At 49.5% G+C, this 14,093-nt stretch overlaps 2 protein-coding genes across 3 annotated transcripts in view; one reads left to right on the forward strand and one right to left on the reverse strand.

Annotated features, from left to right (window-relative positions):
- The window catches only part of KREMEN1 (kringle containing transmembrane protein 1), a 65,911-nt gene extending 63,556 nt beyond the window's left edge, over nt 1–2,355 (reverse strand). Inside the window, exon 1 of one of the 2 annotated variants that reach the window (XM_059040232.2) lies at nt 2,134–2,355. In XM_059040232.2, the coding sequence (XP_058896215.2) occupies nt 2,134–2,230 (97 nt within the window). In that variant the 5' untranslated portion in view covers nt 2,231–2,355. The remainder of the gene's footprint in view (nt 1–2,133) is intronic. The other variant, XM_067015422.1, reaches the window with a different exon arrangement.
- Nucleotides 2,356–8,764: 6,409 nt separating this feature from the next.
- C15H22orf31 (chromosome 15 C22orf31 homolog) lies at nt 8,765–12,866 on the forward strand. The gene is given in 6 exon segments (XM_059039663.1): nt 8,765–8,811; nt 9,438–9,489; nt 11,085–11,153; nt 11,155–11,535; nt 12,431–12,693; nt 12,695–12,866. Coding segments are annotated over 6 exon segments (984 nt in total).
- The last annotated feature ends 1,227 nt before the right edge of the window (nt 12,867–14,093 follow it).

A 14,093-nucleotide genomic window follows, 5' to 3' on the forward strand; every position in this document is an offset into this window, starting at 1 on the left:
TACCTCCCTAAAACTGCCTCTGGAACCAAAGAGGAGACGTCACAAAGGCACTGATGTACTAGGATGGGAGGGAAAAAAGCTGGTGAGGCTCACTGAATTGGGAACATGGGCCACTTATCATAAATCATTTCACAATGGTTATTTATTTGTCCCTACCCCAGACTCCAATAAAAGCACACACCAAGGTTTGAGGTTCAAACTACATAAGAGCTGCTGCATTTGACCCTTCCAAGCAAAGCAAAGGTGCCTGAGGAGAGGGTCCCACCTTCCAACAAGCATAAGCACACAGCTGGCTCACTGAACACTTTTCAGAGCTATTACTCTGCCCTTTCCCGGAGAGGAAACAGTTTATTTCCACCCATACCTCTCTCTCCATAGAGAACATTAAATCCTGACCACACATATGGCAAAGTGGAGCTAAGGGGTTACTAGGTTACAGTTATGTTGACATATCCTGGCTCTCAGAAAGTCCCTCCTTCATTCCCCACATACAGCAAACAGTAGAAGTGATCAAACTTCTGCACAAGTTTTTGTAGTTGTCCCCTAGAAGGCCACTGATCACTCAGAAACCACTTCCTGAGCCTAAGGTTTATAGCACTTGGAGAGCCCCCTTCTACCACTCTAAAGCCAAGCTTTGCCTTTATCAGGGATTAATCAGACTGGAAGCTCATAGCATTCCCAGGGCAAAGGAGGTGTCCAGCACTTGGTGAACCGTAAAGCACTATAAAAAGAAGTATTAAATACGTTTAGTGACTGCCTGCTATATGTGGGTGTGTTACCTGCAGTACATCATTTAATCTTCACAACACCCTGCAAGGGAGTTATCATCATCCCTCCTTCACAGATGAGGAAACTGAGGCTCAGAGAGCTGAAGGTACAACCCAAAGTCACATAGTAAGTGACAACACTAAATCCTTATCTTTATCACAAATCCAAGCTGGTAAGTAAACAAAGCAACTTGGAGTTTTCTTTCATCAGCAAAATCCTGTCTCTCCAACATCACAGTCTGGGACTTTGGGTGGAGAACCCAGAGGCCGGTGTTCTTACTTCAGCAAACCTGGTAATGCACTTTTGCCGTCCCTTCCATTAATGCCGAACTCTCAACACCTGAACAACTTGCGGACAAATGTACCTGGGCCAGACAACGCCCCCTTGCCTGCTCTTCAACTTGGAGAGTTCTGTTACAAGGAAGGGTGTGCGGGCAAGCTAAGCAAAGTCCCAGCTTCCATCCTGGTCTAGGGCCCCACTTGGGGAAGACCTGGCCTTGACCTTGGCCTGGGGAGCGGGTTACCCTGTTTAAAGTGGGGGCCTACTGGGGAAACGAGTGCTCTGCACTGCACTCTCAGGATAAGCACCCTAAGCTCTGTAGGGGAGTTTCCCATCACCCCTTATTTTCTTCCCCTCTCCACGCTGGACCTGCACCGAGTCACGGGGAAGTTCAAAGCGGCCCCGGTGGGGTGGGGGATGGCTAGGGAGGGAACGTTCTGGCTGGGTAGAGCCGGTCGTCTCCGGACCCAGGTCTACCTCTAGCAGGGCGGGCAGGTCAACTTTACTCTTCTCGACTTGTACTCAGATATTAGTGTTGGGCAAGCGGGTGCAGCCGGGACCAGGCAGAGGGGCTGGGCGCCCGCTCCTGTCGCCTCCGCACCCGCTCGTGAGCGGGCAGACGCAGGGTTCGCGGGCGTGGGTGGGAGGGGGGACTGGGGGCGTTGTTGTGGGGCTTGCGGAGGGGATCCTGGCCCGGGATGTCGCTGAGGGGCTTGGGGAGGGGGGGCAGCGTCTTAAGGCGGGGTGGGGGAGCGTCCCGGCCCGGGGGGGAGTTGCTGAGGGACTTGAGCTGGAGGTGCCGGGTCCTGAGACAGAGGAGACATTCCCGGCCGGGGGCACGTCGCTGAGGAGCCTGGCCAAAGGGTCTGGGTTGTACTGAGGCAGACAGGGCGCCGGCCGAGGGCGTAGCTGAGGGGTCTGGGGGAGTCCCAAGTCCTGAGGAGAGGGGCCGCCCCGTCTGAGGGGCGTCGCTGAGGGGCTGGAGAAGGAGTCCCAGAAGGCAGGGGCGAGGGAGCTGGGCCCCCCGGGCGGGCTCCGCGCAGGACAAGCAGAGCGAGGGGTCGGGGGGGGGGGTCGCTCACTCACCGGGTCTGGGGCTGAGGCCGGGGCTGGGCGCGGGCCGGGCAGCCAGCGTGAGCGCGGCGGCGGAGAGCAGGGCGAGGCGGGCGGCGGGCGGCGCCATGGGCCGTCAGTGCGGGGCCCCGGGGCGCGGCCCGGGGGAGAAGGGGCAACGCAGGGAGCCGGGGGCGGCCATGGGAGCGGGACGCTAGGCTCGAGCGTGGCCCCTCCCCGGCCGCCCGGCCGCCCCGCCCCGGCCCGCCCTCCCCAGCGCCGCCACCGCCCCTGCAGCCTGCGGCCCGCCAGGCTCCGCCGCGAGGCCCGAGGGGCGGAGCCGACTGCGCACGCCCGCCTCGCCCCGCCCGCGCCTGCCACTCACGCTCCAGGCCCCGCCCACATCCCTCTGCACCTGGGCCCGCCCACCCGCGGACCACTTTCTTGGTCGGTTCGAGAGGCGGGGCCAGCAGGTGAGGGGCGTGGCCTGGGGCACAGCCTCCGAGTCCACAAGCGGAGGTTTGACCCGGCTGGACCGGGCCAGGCTCCCAGTGACGCCTGCTCCACTCTCACTCGGGTCGTGACCCACACGCGGGCTCAGCCGCAGCCGTAATAGAACAGCAGTTTGCAAACCGCTTTTCCCTGCTTGGCTCATCACAGCGGTTTAAAAAAGGGTGCTCTGGAGTCAGCCTGTCCGGGTTCATATCCCACTTGATCACCTGTAAAATCTTGGGCGAATTTAAAAGAAAAATAGGTCTCTTACTTCAATTTCCTTATCTGTTAAAATGGGGACGTTGACAGCAATTACTCCCAAAGAGGTTGTACCAAATGAGACAATGCATGGAAACTTTTACACACACACAGTAGGAGCTTAGAAAATGTTGAGTTCCTTTCACCATCCCAACTTTTGCAGCCACAAAAGAGGCAGCATACTGAGCCCCGGTTCCGAATCCTATCGCACATTTTTTGTCAGCTGGGACAAGTTTCCTGCTCTTTGTCATCTGCAAAATAGGAATATTAAAAGGTCTTGGGCTTCCCTGGTGGCGCAGTGGTTGAGTCCGCCTGCCGATGCAGGGGACACGGGTTCGTGCCCCGGTCCGGGAAGATCCCACATGCCGCGAAGCGGCTGGGCACATGAGCCACGGCCGCGGAGCCTGCGCGTGCGGAGCCTGTGCTCCACAACGGGTGAGGCCACAGCAGTGAGAAGCCCCCGTACCGCAAAATAATAATAATAAATGCAGTAAAGAGAATATTTTTTTTTAAGTCTTCACAAGATTAGATTAGATTAGATAGATGCAAGTAAACCGCCCGATACCAAGAAAATCCAGAAGTGGGTGGGGCAATGGTGCTTTCTTAGAAACCGCGATCCCGGGACGCAGAGAGCGCGTGGCTCGCTTAAACTCTCGGCCCAGCGTGGCCTCACTCCCCCACAAGGTCTTCCGTGCTCGCCCCCGGGGTCTGTGGTGGGCCTCTCTCCTCCCCCGCACTCCCCGAGGCAGAGATTTTCCTTCGGCTCCAGCCTAAACCGCCGCGGTGACGCCCCGCGGGGCAGGTCCGGGCAGTGTGCCGGGCGCTTTTAAGTCCCTGGTCCCAGACTTGCAAGTGCGGGCCTGTGCCCGGCGCGGCGGCGGAAACCTCAGCCCTCCTGTGCTGACTCGCCGCGCCCTGATTGGGGCTGGGCTGTCCCCTGCCCGTCTTAGGTGCACCGGCCCCTTCGCCCCCTTGCCATTCCCCTCGCCCGGTCCCAAGACCCGCTACCTCGCCCCCAACCATCCCCCCATCCCAGCTGCTCCCAGAGCTGGGCCCCAAAGGCGCAACTACTCCCAGGAGGCTTCTTGGCTCCATCACACCACCCACACGACCCAGTACCACGGCAAGAGTATGCTTGTTCAATCACAGTTTTCCCTGGGTCATTACCAAGGTCGAGAATCCTCTGGCTCCTTATTGGAGCAGGGGGATGCCCTCCACATCCCACCTGGTGTCTCCCACTCTTGCTTACCTTCTCCTGCACCATTTTGGGCCCTTCCCCACCTCCAAAATCACCTCCTCCAACATAACCTGGGAATGCTTCAACTCTTAACTTGCACCCTCCCAGGCAGGAGGTCCTAGAAGGAGAATAAAATGGGGAGATGCAGGTAAAACCATCAGCACAAAGCAAGTACTCAGTAAGCGTGATTCCCCCTCCATTCAACAAATATTCAGTGAGGAGCCTGTCAAGAGCACCCGCAAGACAAGAACTTACACTCCTAGATCTGACACTCAAACGGAGGGGAGAGGCCAGTCGACCAACAGGAAAATAATGTGAATTTCAGAGAGCAAACAGTACTACAAAAACAAGAAAATGATGATACTGACAGAGGGTACTCTGTGGACTGTTTTAAATAGAGTGCCGGGAAAGGTTTTAGCAAAGCGGGACACAGCTGTCTACAGTTTACAAGGTCCTTTCATATCTCATCCTAGTTTCAGAGGAGGAAGTAAGAAGAGGCAGATGGGGGGTGGGTTCGAAATCAGGTTTATTTGGCCAAGTCTGAGGATTTATGCCTCATGGTAGTAGCTCCCATCTGTCTTACTGCCCTGCAGAAAGGCACTCCTGTTGACTGGGTACCAGCCCCCTTCCTTTATTCTGCTCTCTTGGCCTTTTGTAACCAGAATGGGCTACAGTGAAAAATGAATGAAAATGTGGGGCCCGTTGTTCAAAATTTTTAAGAATTTCAAGATGGTGACAACAGAGCATTAAACCAAGCCTGAGGTCCTTCTAAGCTCGGGGGCCTGTGTCATTAACTACACACACCCCTGAAATGTTGCAAGCCCATGAAAGCTGGCTTGTACAACAGAGCTCAGAAATAGTGTGCAAGCTCCTGCCCCCACTGACTGCCATGAGAAACATCTCTCTAGCTGTCCCCAGCCCTCCCTCCCCTCTTTTCCAGCGTAAAGCCCAGCACAGGTGATGGAAACAGCACACAGAGGCTAAAAATACAACCGAGCAGGTCTAGGTCAGGGCACGTAATGGCTCAAGGTCTTTGCTCAGTTATGTGGTCCCTGGCCCTGGCAAGGAGCTGCCTGAGATATTCATTTCAATACTTCACATGCCTCAGTCCTTAAGCAGCTTTATTTCATGGAAAGAGTGAGGGCATTGACTGTAGCCCCTGGGCCTCCAGGAAGATATTGGTGTCTGTCTGTCTGTCTGCCGGCTCTGCAGTCAGGCCCTTGGATTCCTCTTGAGGGCAGCAGGATTTGCCAAGAAGCTGAGAGATCTCAGCTGGTGGAGTTTGGGCGATCCTGGTATCTTTGAAACTCCAGCTGGGGTGATTTCTGCTCAAAGGGCAGTCATGTTGTGGAGAGAGCACTGGATGAGGAGTCTGATTATAATAACAAGAATAGCAAACCTTTACTGAGGATTTTACTAAGCTTTCAGCAGTGTGCAATGTTTGTCATCACATTTCTCATGTGACGGTAGCCCTATGAGGGAGGCACTCTTACGAGCCCCCTCATACAGAGAGGTTAAATGGCTTGCTCAAAGGTTGCCTAGTGGTGGAGCTGGGCTATGAACCCAGGCAGTGGGACTTCAGGACCCTACTCCTCATCACCGTGGTGAATTGCCTTCTTATCTTTATGGGGTTCTAGCAACCAATGCCTACTGAGTGGTCCAGGGCTGGGATTAGGGTGAGGCAAGTGAGGCATTGGCCTCAGGCACAAGATTTAAGGAGGCCCCCCAAAACTCAGTACTCAAGACAAATATTTAATCAATTTTTAAATATATTTAATGGACAGTGTTTTAATGCAATATCTTTAAAAACTCTAAATGAATGTCAAAAAATTAATGATGAACAGAATCTCAAAACTTTAAATAAAAACAGGACCTAGATTCCTGATTTTCCTTTAGCCTCAGGCTCAGCACTGATCCTGTTTTCCAGGTTCTGGGTCAGGCAACTAGTGATGGAAAATTCAAGAGAAGCAGTAGTTAGTCTGTTCTGATGGGGGTGAAGGGAGAAAAAGAATTTGGTTTTGAACATAACAAGTTAGCAGTGTCTGTGGGGAATCCAGGTGGCCACATCTGAGAACTCAGAGCCAGGTGAGAAGAGGCGGCAGGATGGGCAGGATACATCATTTCACATACTTGGTCCGTGATAGGTGTGTATTCAGCACATGTGGTCTAAATCACTGGTCCTCCGAGTTTGCATCATGGTTCAGGAATCTTTTCAAGTTCTCTCATCCAAAGTTTTTCTCTTCTCTCCTAAAACTTCTACATAACAAACCTCAGACGTGTTCCCATATGGGTGTGGAAGTTTACTTGCTTGGGTGTTAAAATAAAAACATCTTCTGAGGAAATTAAAAACAACTAAATTCCACTAGAATTTGGGGGTGGGGCATGAAGGAGGACGATGAGAATTCATATAAATTGGCTCAATTTCCTCTCTTTTTTAAAACTTTTTTTTTTTTTAATTTTTGGCTGCATTGGGTCTTTACTGCTGCATGCAGGTTTTCTCTAGTTGTGGAGAGCGGGGCTGCTCTTCAGTGAGTGTGCGGGTTTCTCATCACGGTGGCTTCTCTCCTTGCAGAGCACGGGCTCCAGGCGTGCAGACTTCAGTAGCTGTGGCGCGTGGACTCGGTAGTTGTGGCTCGCCGGCTCTAGAGCACAGGCTCAGTAGTTGTGGCACACGGGCTTAGTTGCTTTGCAGCATGAGGGATCTTCCCTGACCGGGGCTCGAACCCGTGTTCCCTGCATTGGTAGGCGGATTCTTAACCACTGCTCCACCAGGGAAGCCCGGCTCAATTTCCTCTTTATTCACTGACCCTCCGGAAAGAGAACAGGAGCTCAGAGAAATTAAAGAGAAGAGTGGTAGTAGAGGAGAAAAAGAAAGAAGAAAGATTATCAGAGCTAAAAATACATTGAGCAGAGACTGGGTAAGCATCAGAGAAAGGCAGATGTGTTTCCAGATAGAAGCGGTGGTTTAGATATGTCAGGAAGAACAGCTCCAAAGGATGGGTGGAAAATAAAGGTTATTTAGACTGATCTCAGCAGAGTGAAAAAGGTTCATTGGCGAACCAAACTCAGGAACAGGACTTTCAGCAACATGGAAGCCCTACGACCTCAGCCCCAAGGTCTCTGGATCGAGTGTTGGCACCAACAATGGAAACCCTTGCCATGGTTTCAGGACCCTGGATCAAATAGAGTCTTTCCATCCTGACTTTATACTTCTGAACAACCTTCAACAGAACAACAACCTCTATTAAAGACTAATTACTTTCCTTAGTGTATCCTTAGGTACCCGCTTCCCTTTCCATCTAACAAAGCAGGGATATTCGGGACAACTTCTAAAACCAGGGGGAAATGTAGCTCCTGTAGATACATCACCTCTGTAAGGTTGATGAATCTGACAAATGTTTAGTGAAGATGGATCATGGGAAAAGAAATGTCATGATACCCAAGTCAGATCAGAATCATCCCCTGTTTCAAGAGGCTGATTGCTTGACAAAGATTTACTGCATGGCACAGGGAACTATATTCAATATCTTGTATTAACCTATAGTAGAAAAGAATCTGAAAAACTATACCTCAATTAAAAAAAAAAAAGAGGCTCATTGCTTGGCCTCATAAACCAGATGGCACACAACTAAGGACCTGGGATGAAGTTCCTATAAAATGTTAGGTTAAGTCACTCAGACCATGAGCAACAGAGGCTCAAGAAGGGGTCAGATGAGTGAATTGGCCATAATATTAATAACATTAGGGACTTCCCTGGTGGTCCAGTGTTTAAGACTCCGTGCTTCCACCACAGGGGGCGTGGGTTCAATCTTTGGTTCAAGAACTAAGGTCCTGCATGCCTCACAGCACAGCCAAAAAAAAAAAAAAAAAAAAAAAAAAAAAAAAAAAAAAAAACCAACATTAATTAGAACTTTATTTACTGAGCTCTTACTCTCTGCCAGGAGACATGCCAAGTGCTTCACATGCGTTGTCCCATTTCGTCCTCATAGTGATCCTGGGATAGGCACTCCTACTATCCGCATTTCACATATGAGGAAAGTAAGGCTCAGAGATGTGAATTCACTTGCCCATTGAGAAATGGATCTGGGATCCATCAATAGGACTTGATGTGGTCCGTGCCCAGGTGTGGCACATGGATGGGCCAACCAGATGCAAGGCAAAGTGTCATAGCGTAGCTCTGAGTGGGTAAGAGCAAAGGGGTTAGAGACCCTGGTTGGGTTGAGTCCAGCCTTTGTTGGTTACTAGCTTTTGGGCCTGAGGCATGGTCCTTGAGCAACTGGACCTTTAGTTTCTTTTCTTTTTAAAAAAATTTTAATTAATTTGTTTATTTATGTATTTATTTATGGCTGTGTCGGGTCTAAGTTGCAGCATGCAGGCTCTTGGTTGCGATATGGTATGGGCTTCTCTCTAGTTGTGGTGTGTGGGTTTTCTCTCTCTAGTTGTGGCACGTGGGCTCCAGAGCACGTGGGCTCTGTAGTTTGCAGCATTCGGGCTCTCTAGTTGAGGCACAAGAGCTCAGTAGTTGTGGCATGCAGGCTTAGTTGCCCTGCAGCATGTGGGACCTTAGTTCCCCAACCAGGGATTGAACCCACGTCCCCTGCATTGGAAGACAGATTCTCTACCACTGGACCACCAGAGAAGTCCCTGACCTTCAGTTTCTTCATCTATAAAGTAGGGATGGCAGCAGCACCCAAACTCATGCAGAAGACTGTCAGTAGCATTTGGTGAGATGATGTTGGTAAAGTGTTGTCTGGAACCATGTTTGGACTACAGTGAGCATTCAATCAACACAGATTTTACTGAAATAGGAGAAATAGCACAGGCCAAATTACCCTGAGTTATTTCTAAGGAACGTGAGGCTTACTACTAGGGCAGGATCAATGGAAGGGAGTTACACAGAAGGGAGAGAAGGTAGAATTGGTTAGAACCTGAAGAGTCTGTATCAGCTGCCATCTGTGTGAACAGCTCTGTGCTAGAAGGAGATACTGAGTGCTCCCTGAGTCAAAGGCCTAGGAAGGTAAATACATTTGAATGTCTGGAAAGAGGTGGTGTGGGAAAGCCAACCTCAAGATGGGGAAGGAGAGAAGGAAAGCAGAAGATCAGCTCCATGTACCATTCTTGCCCTTCTGTCCCTGCCATGTGGAGTAAAGGCAGACCGTAGCCCCAGAGCCTGGTGGCACTTCTCCAGGGTTCACTGGCTTTGAAAGGATGCCTGCCTACCCGGTCTCCAGATGTCTGCAAACCCTTCCCAAAGACAAACCCTTTCCAACGCCCAGCTCTAAAACTGACCCACCTCTTGGGAGGTGAGGCCAGAGCTTACCACTGAATGGACCCCACTGTCCTCCCAAAGGTCTGTGGGTCCAGATGCCGACGGCCTGGTGGTGGTTCCACGGCGGCCTGTGGTGCGGTCTGCCTGCGACTTTGATTCACTCCAGGGACAAAAAAATCAAACAGGCAACGCATGTGATTCCAGGAACTCCTGCCAGACTCATACTATGTTTTTCCACCATTTTGCTCTCCTCCCCCCGGAGAGGGAGCCTCCTTTGGCATTCTGTACATGAAAAATCAAAACCACCAACAGGGCAGGCACCTGATAAGGAGATAGGCATTGCCCAAGAGTTCCCAGGAAGAGGCGTCTTTGTTCTTGTTTCAAGCCCTTGACACCGCTAACAGCTCTAATTACTGCATTTGCCATGGGATGTAAAATAAAACCGCATTCCAGAAACCATGTATTCTCCCTGGGAGAGACATGCGGGCAGAGGTGCCCAGGGCTGCAGGAACGTGTTATTTCATTTCTGGTCCCTAACCTTGGCAGCTATTCTGAGAACTTAACAGTACCTTCTTTATGTGCACGGAGAAGGGCCCTTTCGCACCTGTAAGGATGCATCTCGCTACCTGTATCCACAAATCTGGTCTGCATATTTGACTACATTGCATGAAAAGTGTGCTTCTTAAGAATGTCAGAACCTTCAAAATTCACCCGCGCCATATTGGGGAAAATGAGGGCTTGAGAAGTTCCTGAGGCTGTAAGCACAAGAAAACAGAACTTCTTCCAACATAATTTAATTATAAAAATCTGATGATGTAACACCTACCCACACCCACATCACAAACCAAAGTGACATCACAAATACTAGAGATAATGGTTCAAAACTGCATGAGAGCCAAAATCTAAACAAACAGCAATTTGCCCATACATGACTGAGGCAGAGAAAGACAGGTGATAGAAGTATTAAAACAGAACAAAACAAAGCAGAAAAGAGAAAACGGGAAAAGAAAATACATATTTCTTCCCCCTACTAAGCTAACTAAAATAAAATTTAAGGCAACCGAAATATGGTAAGGTGATTTTATTTTATTATAGATGACATTTCCTAGAAAGCCAGGTCTCTTTTAAGTGTGTGATTCTAATCTATCCAAATTGTTCTCTTGTTCTTGGCTGGTCCCGAGAAATGGAGGCCAGCATCATATACATTGCGTTTTTGCCTTTTTAGACCCAAGAGTATATTTCCCTGCTTAGCAGCTTTTCTTGGCTCATGGCAGTCTGGTTAGAAAGTGATTTCAGGGCTGGGCATGATTTTACCTGCTGTCATTTCTGGGTTGCAGACTAGTTGAGGAGTGGCTACAGCTCCCATAGGAAGCTTGAGTGATCCCATCTCCCATTCCTTTCCTGACATGGGTTCCCTTGGCTTTCCAGGGGATAGAAATGGTCTTTAATTCCTTATAAATGCTACCTGACCCTCCCTCCACTTCCAGCCCAAGCATGCTATGTTCTTTGAGAACCTGACCATCACTGTGACCTTGCGAAGTTCTACTGCTTCTCTACTTGGTACAAAAGGTTTTGGTGAGCAGGAGAGAGGTTGTGCAGAAAGATTTCTAAGAGCTGTGTGGAAGGAATGGCCTAAAAAGATGTTAATGCTTTAACTCCAAAATAGACCTTCTAGTCTCTGCTTGAGAATTGGCCTTTTTTATTCCTTTTCTCCCTTTTATATTCTAGCATCCAATCTCTGTGAGACGAGATCCCAGCAACCCCACCTATGGACTCTGACAGTCTATCTTACTGACCAACCAGGCTTCAGGACTGCTATGTGGACTCGCCAGCTCTCACCAACATCTGGACAGCCAGAAAGTGTGCAAAGCAGAACATCAATGCTCCCGTACCAGGTACCACCTCTTCTTGGGAAGTTGTAAAGAACCCATTAACTGCCAGTTCCTTCTCCCTGGTTAAACTGTTGCTCAGGCAACAAATGAAGGAGAAATGCTGCCCAGTACCATGCAAGTTTGGAGATGCGAAATCTGCAAAGAGATTAAAGCCCAAGGACGATTCAGCAACGAAAGCCGCCCAGTGGGGTGGGATAAGAAACTCCATCAGTTCCAAGAGCAAGTGGCCCGTGGGGCAGTGGCCAGGCTCACCCAGGCACAGGAGGCCTGCAGGAGGCATCAACGAGGTAGGTGATGGCTGGTGGTGGAGAAAATGTGATGGGGTGGGGAGAGGGAAAGGTAAGCTAGGGCTTCATGCCAAGAGAAGGAAACCCTGAAGTTAAAGACAGGATTGTGGGGGGTCATGATGGGGCTGGGGGTGTGATTTAGTGGAGAGAGGACAGATCTGGGGTCCTACATATTTCTCCTTTGCTCAGTTTGAGAGGAGGATAAAGTGGCTTTCAGAAGTGGAGACAAAAGAAACTTGACGTGAAGCGAAAATGAGGATGGGAAAGGTTCAGATGCACATGCTTGAACCCCAGAGCTGAGCCACAGACCTGGCCATGATCTTCCACATGGAGAACTTGGCGTCCAGAGGCCTGATCTGAGTCCAGCTCCATTAGTCCATGGTGGCCAGCAGAGCTCAGAATGCACCTTGGAGCTAGGTGGTCAGTGTTCAAATCCCAGCTCTGACTGTAATTGAGGGGGACCGTGGGCTCAGTCTCTTTCTACCTTGGTTTTTGTCTATAGGATGTGGAGAAACAGCCCTTCCCTCACAGGGTTTCATGAGGATGAAATGAGTTAATGCATGCAAAGGGCTTTTGAGCAGAGCCTGGCACAGAGTAGATGTTTAAGGTCCTGGGTGGCACTCAGTAGGTGATAGCCGTGGTCCACCTTCTGGCTGTGTGGCCTTGGGCAAACCAATTCCAATTTCCTTGCCTTTAAAGCTGTCTCCTGCTGACCTTACAGGGCTGTGGGGAAACGCTTGCAGCGGTATCCCTGAAGGAATTCGGTAAACTAGAACATGCTAGACAAATGTTGGTTGTGGCTGTAACCAAGACGTGGGGACACAAATCCCAGATAATTATCCTGAGCTCCCTTCTCAAGTTTTAGCTTTGACTTCTCTGCTTTCTTCCTGGCTAGCGTAAAGAAAGTTCAAAGGAGAAAAAAGTAACACTCTGCCAAGATCCTGAGAGCAGATATGCTGAACAGATATGCTGAACTTGGGCTGCCACCCAAGTGCTACCCCGGGACATTGGGACAGTGTCCTGGAAGGGCCGAGCCTCACTTCCGGAAACCAGGAAGAGACAGCAGTTGTCGGAGGATGCATTAACCATCCATGGCCTCCGCATAGAGGGCCACCGGGCTCTGCACCACACAGTGGTGGAGCCAATGCTGTGGAATCCGGTACAGTTTGGAGCTGGGCAAGGCCATCAGAAAAAAGCCCTGGGAGGCTCTTTGCAGCCAGGCTGCCACCCCTGAAGGTGCTCAGAAGGACCCACTGCCAGGCAGGAAGAGGCCAGAGGTCCACGAGGAGCCTGCTCCCAAGAAATGGCCCAAGTTAAAGAGCGAGAAATAGGGACAGGAGCTCACAGGATTAGGGTATTCTCTGCTAGATGTCTGAAGAATAAACACCACTTTGCACCTTCCTCGCGACCTCAGAGTACTTTACAGATCAGTGACTACCCTCCCCGGGAAACAAGACAGATGGTACGAGATTCACATTAGACTCAGGGCCCCCCTCCACCTCCATGATTTGATCATTTCCAGGCTGGATGCTTAAGCTTTTTTCCTACAAGTCCCTATTCCTTAAAGAGGGCCTGGAGGGCCTCAGTCTTCCAGATAGGAAAAGGCTTGGCAGATGAAGTCGATGGTTATACCCAGTTTACAGTCCCTATGTTTGAAAAGTGGACTGCTGGGATTGAGCACCATTCCCCCCATAGGGCTGAGCAGAAAACCTATCGCCACCTCAGGGACATAATCTCAAACGCTGTCTCTCAGATGCTTTCCCAGACACCACCTGGATCCCCAATAACCTGAACTCTGTGTTAACAGGAGAGGAAATTACACAGATGCTCCCATGAGTGAGCTGATGTTATTAGGTACTGCTTCACGCAGACCTCTCCTTTGTGGAATCTGTAGACCTTTACCAAATAGAGCAATGACAATATATAACATGTACTTGATAAAATTGTATTTTTTTTACAGTCATTTGTACAATTTGTTACAAAACCATAGAAGACTACAACTTGTTTTAAATCATTTTTGGTCGGCAAATATGTAAAATCTGTGTGCAATTATCATGTATTTACAGGGCCTCATGTTAGTCATTTTCAATGATTATTCCAACGTCACACTCTCAACATAAGACATGGCTTAAGATAAATATATTAGTAAATAAATATTCTGAGAACATATTTCCATAAATGAAATGTGCTGCTATACATATACAGAATATACATAAGTTGTTTTCTAGCCTTTAAAACATTTTTTTTTAATGGTAATGTTGGAGAAGGAGCCCTTAGACCACTTTATTACAAAATCTTTACAGCAAAGTCTTTACAAAATATCTTTTAAGTGCTATGGGAGAAATTTTTTAAAAAACATTTAAAAATAGTGCCTTGTTAGACCAACACAATAAGAGTTTATATAAAGAATAGAAAAAGGCAGTTCTGTTTAAAAAATAATACTCTTGATTAGTAATTATTTTTTAGACCTCATTTAAAAAGCATTAGTCCTGCATGAGCTTTGAGTAGGAACTAGCAGCACATAAGGGAGGGTGTGAGTGGTGGACAGCAGAGTGGTA

The sequence above is a fragment of the Kogia breviceps genome, chromosome 15 (genome assembly GCF_026419965.1).
Source record: "Kogia breviceps isolate mKogBre1 chromosome 15, mKogBre1 haplotype 1, whole genome shotgun sequence".
In the NCBI taxonomy this organism is placed as follows: domain Eukaryota; kingdom Metazoa; phylum Chordata; class Mammalia; order Artiodactyla; family Physeteridae; genus Kogia; species Kogia breviceps.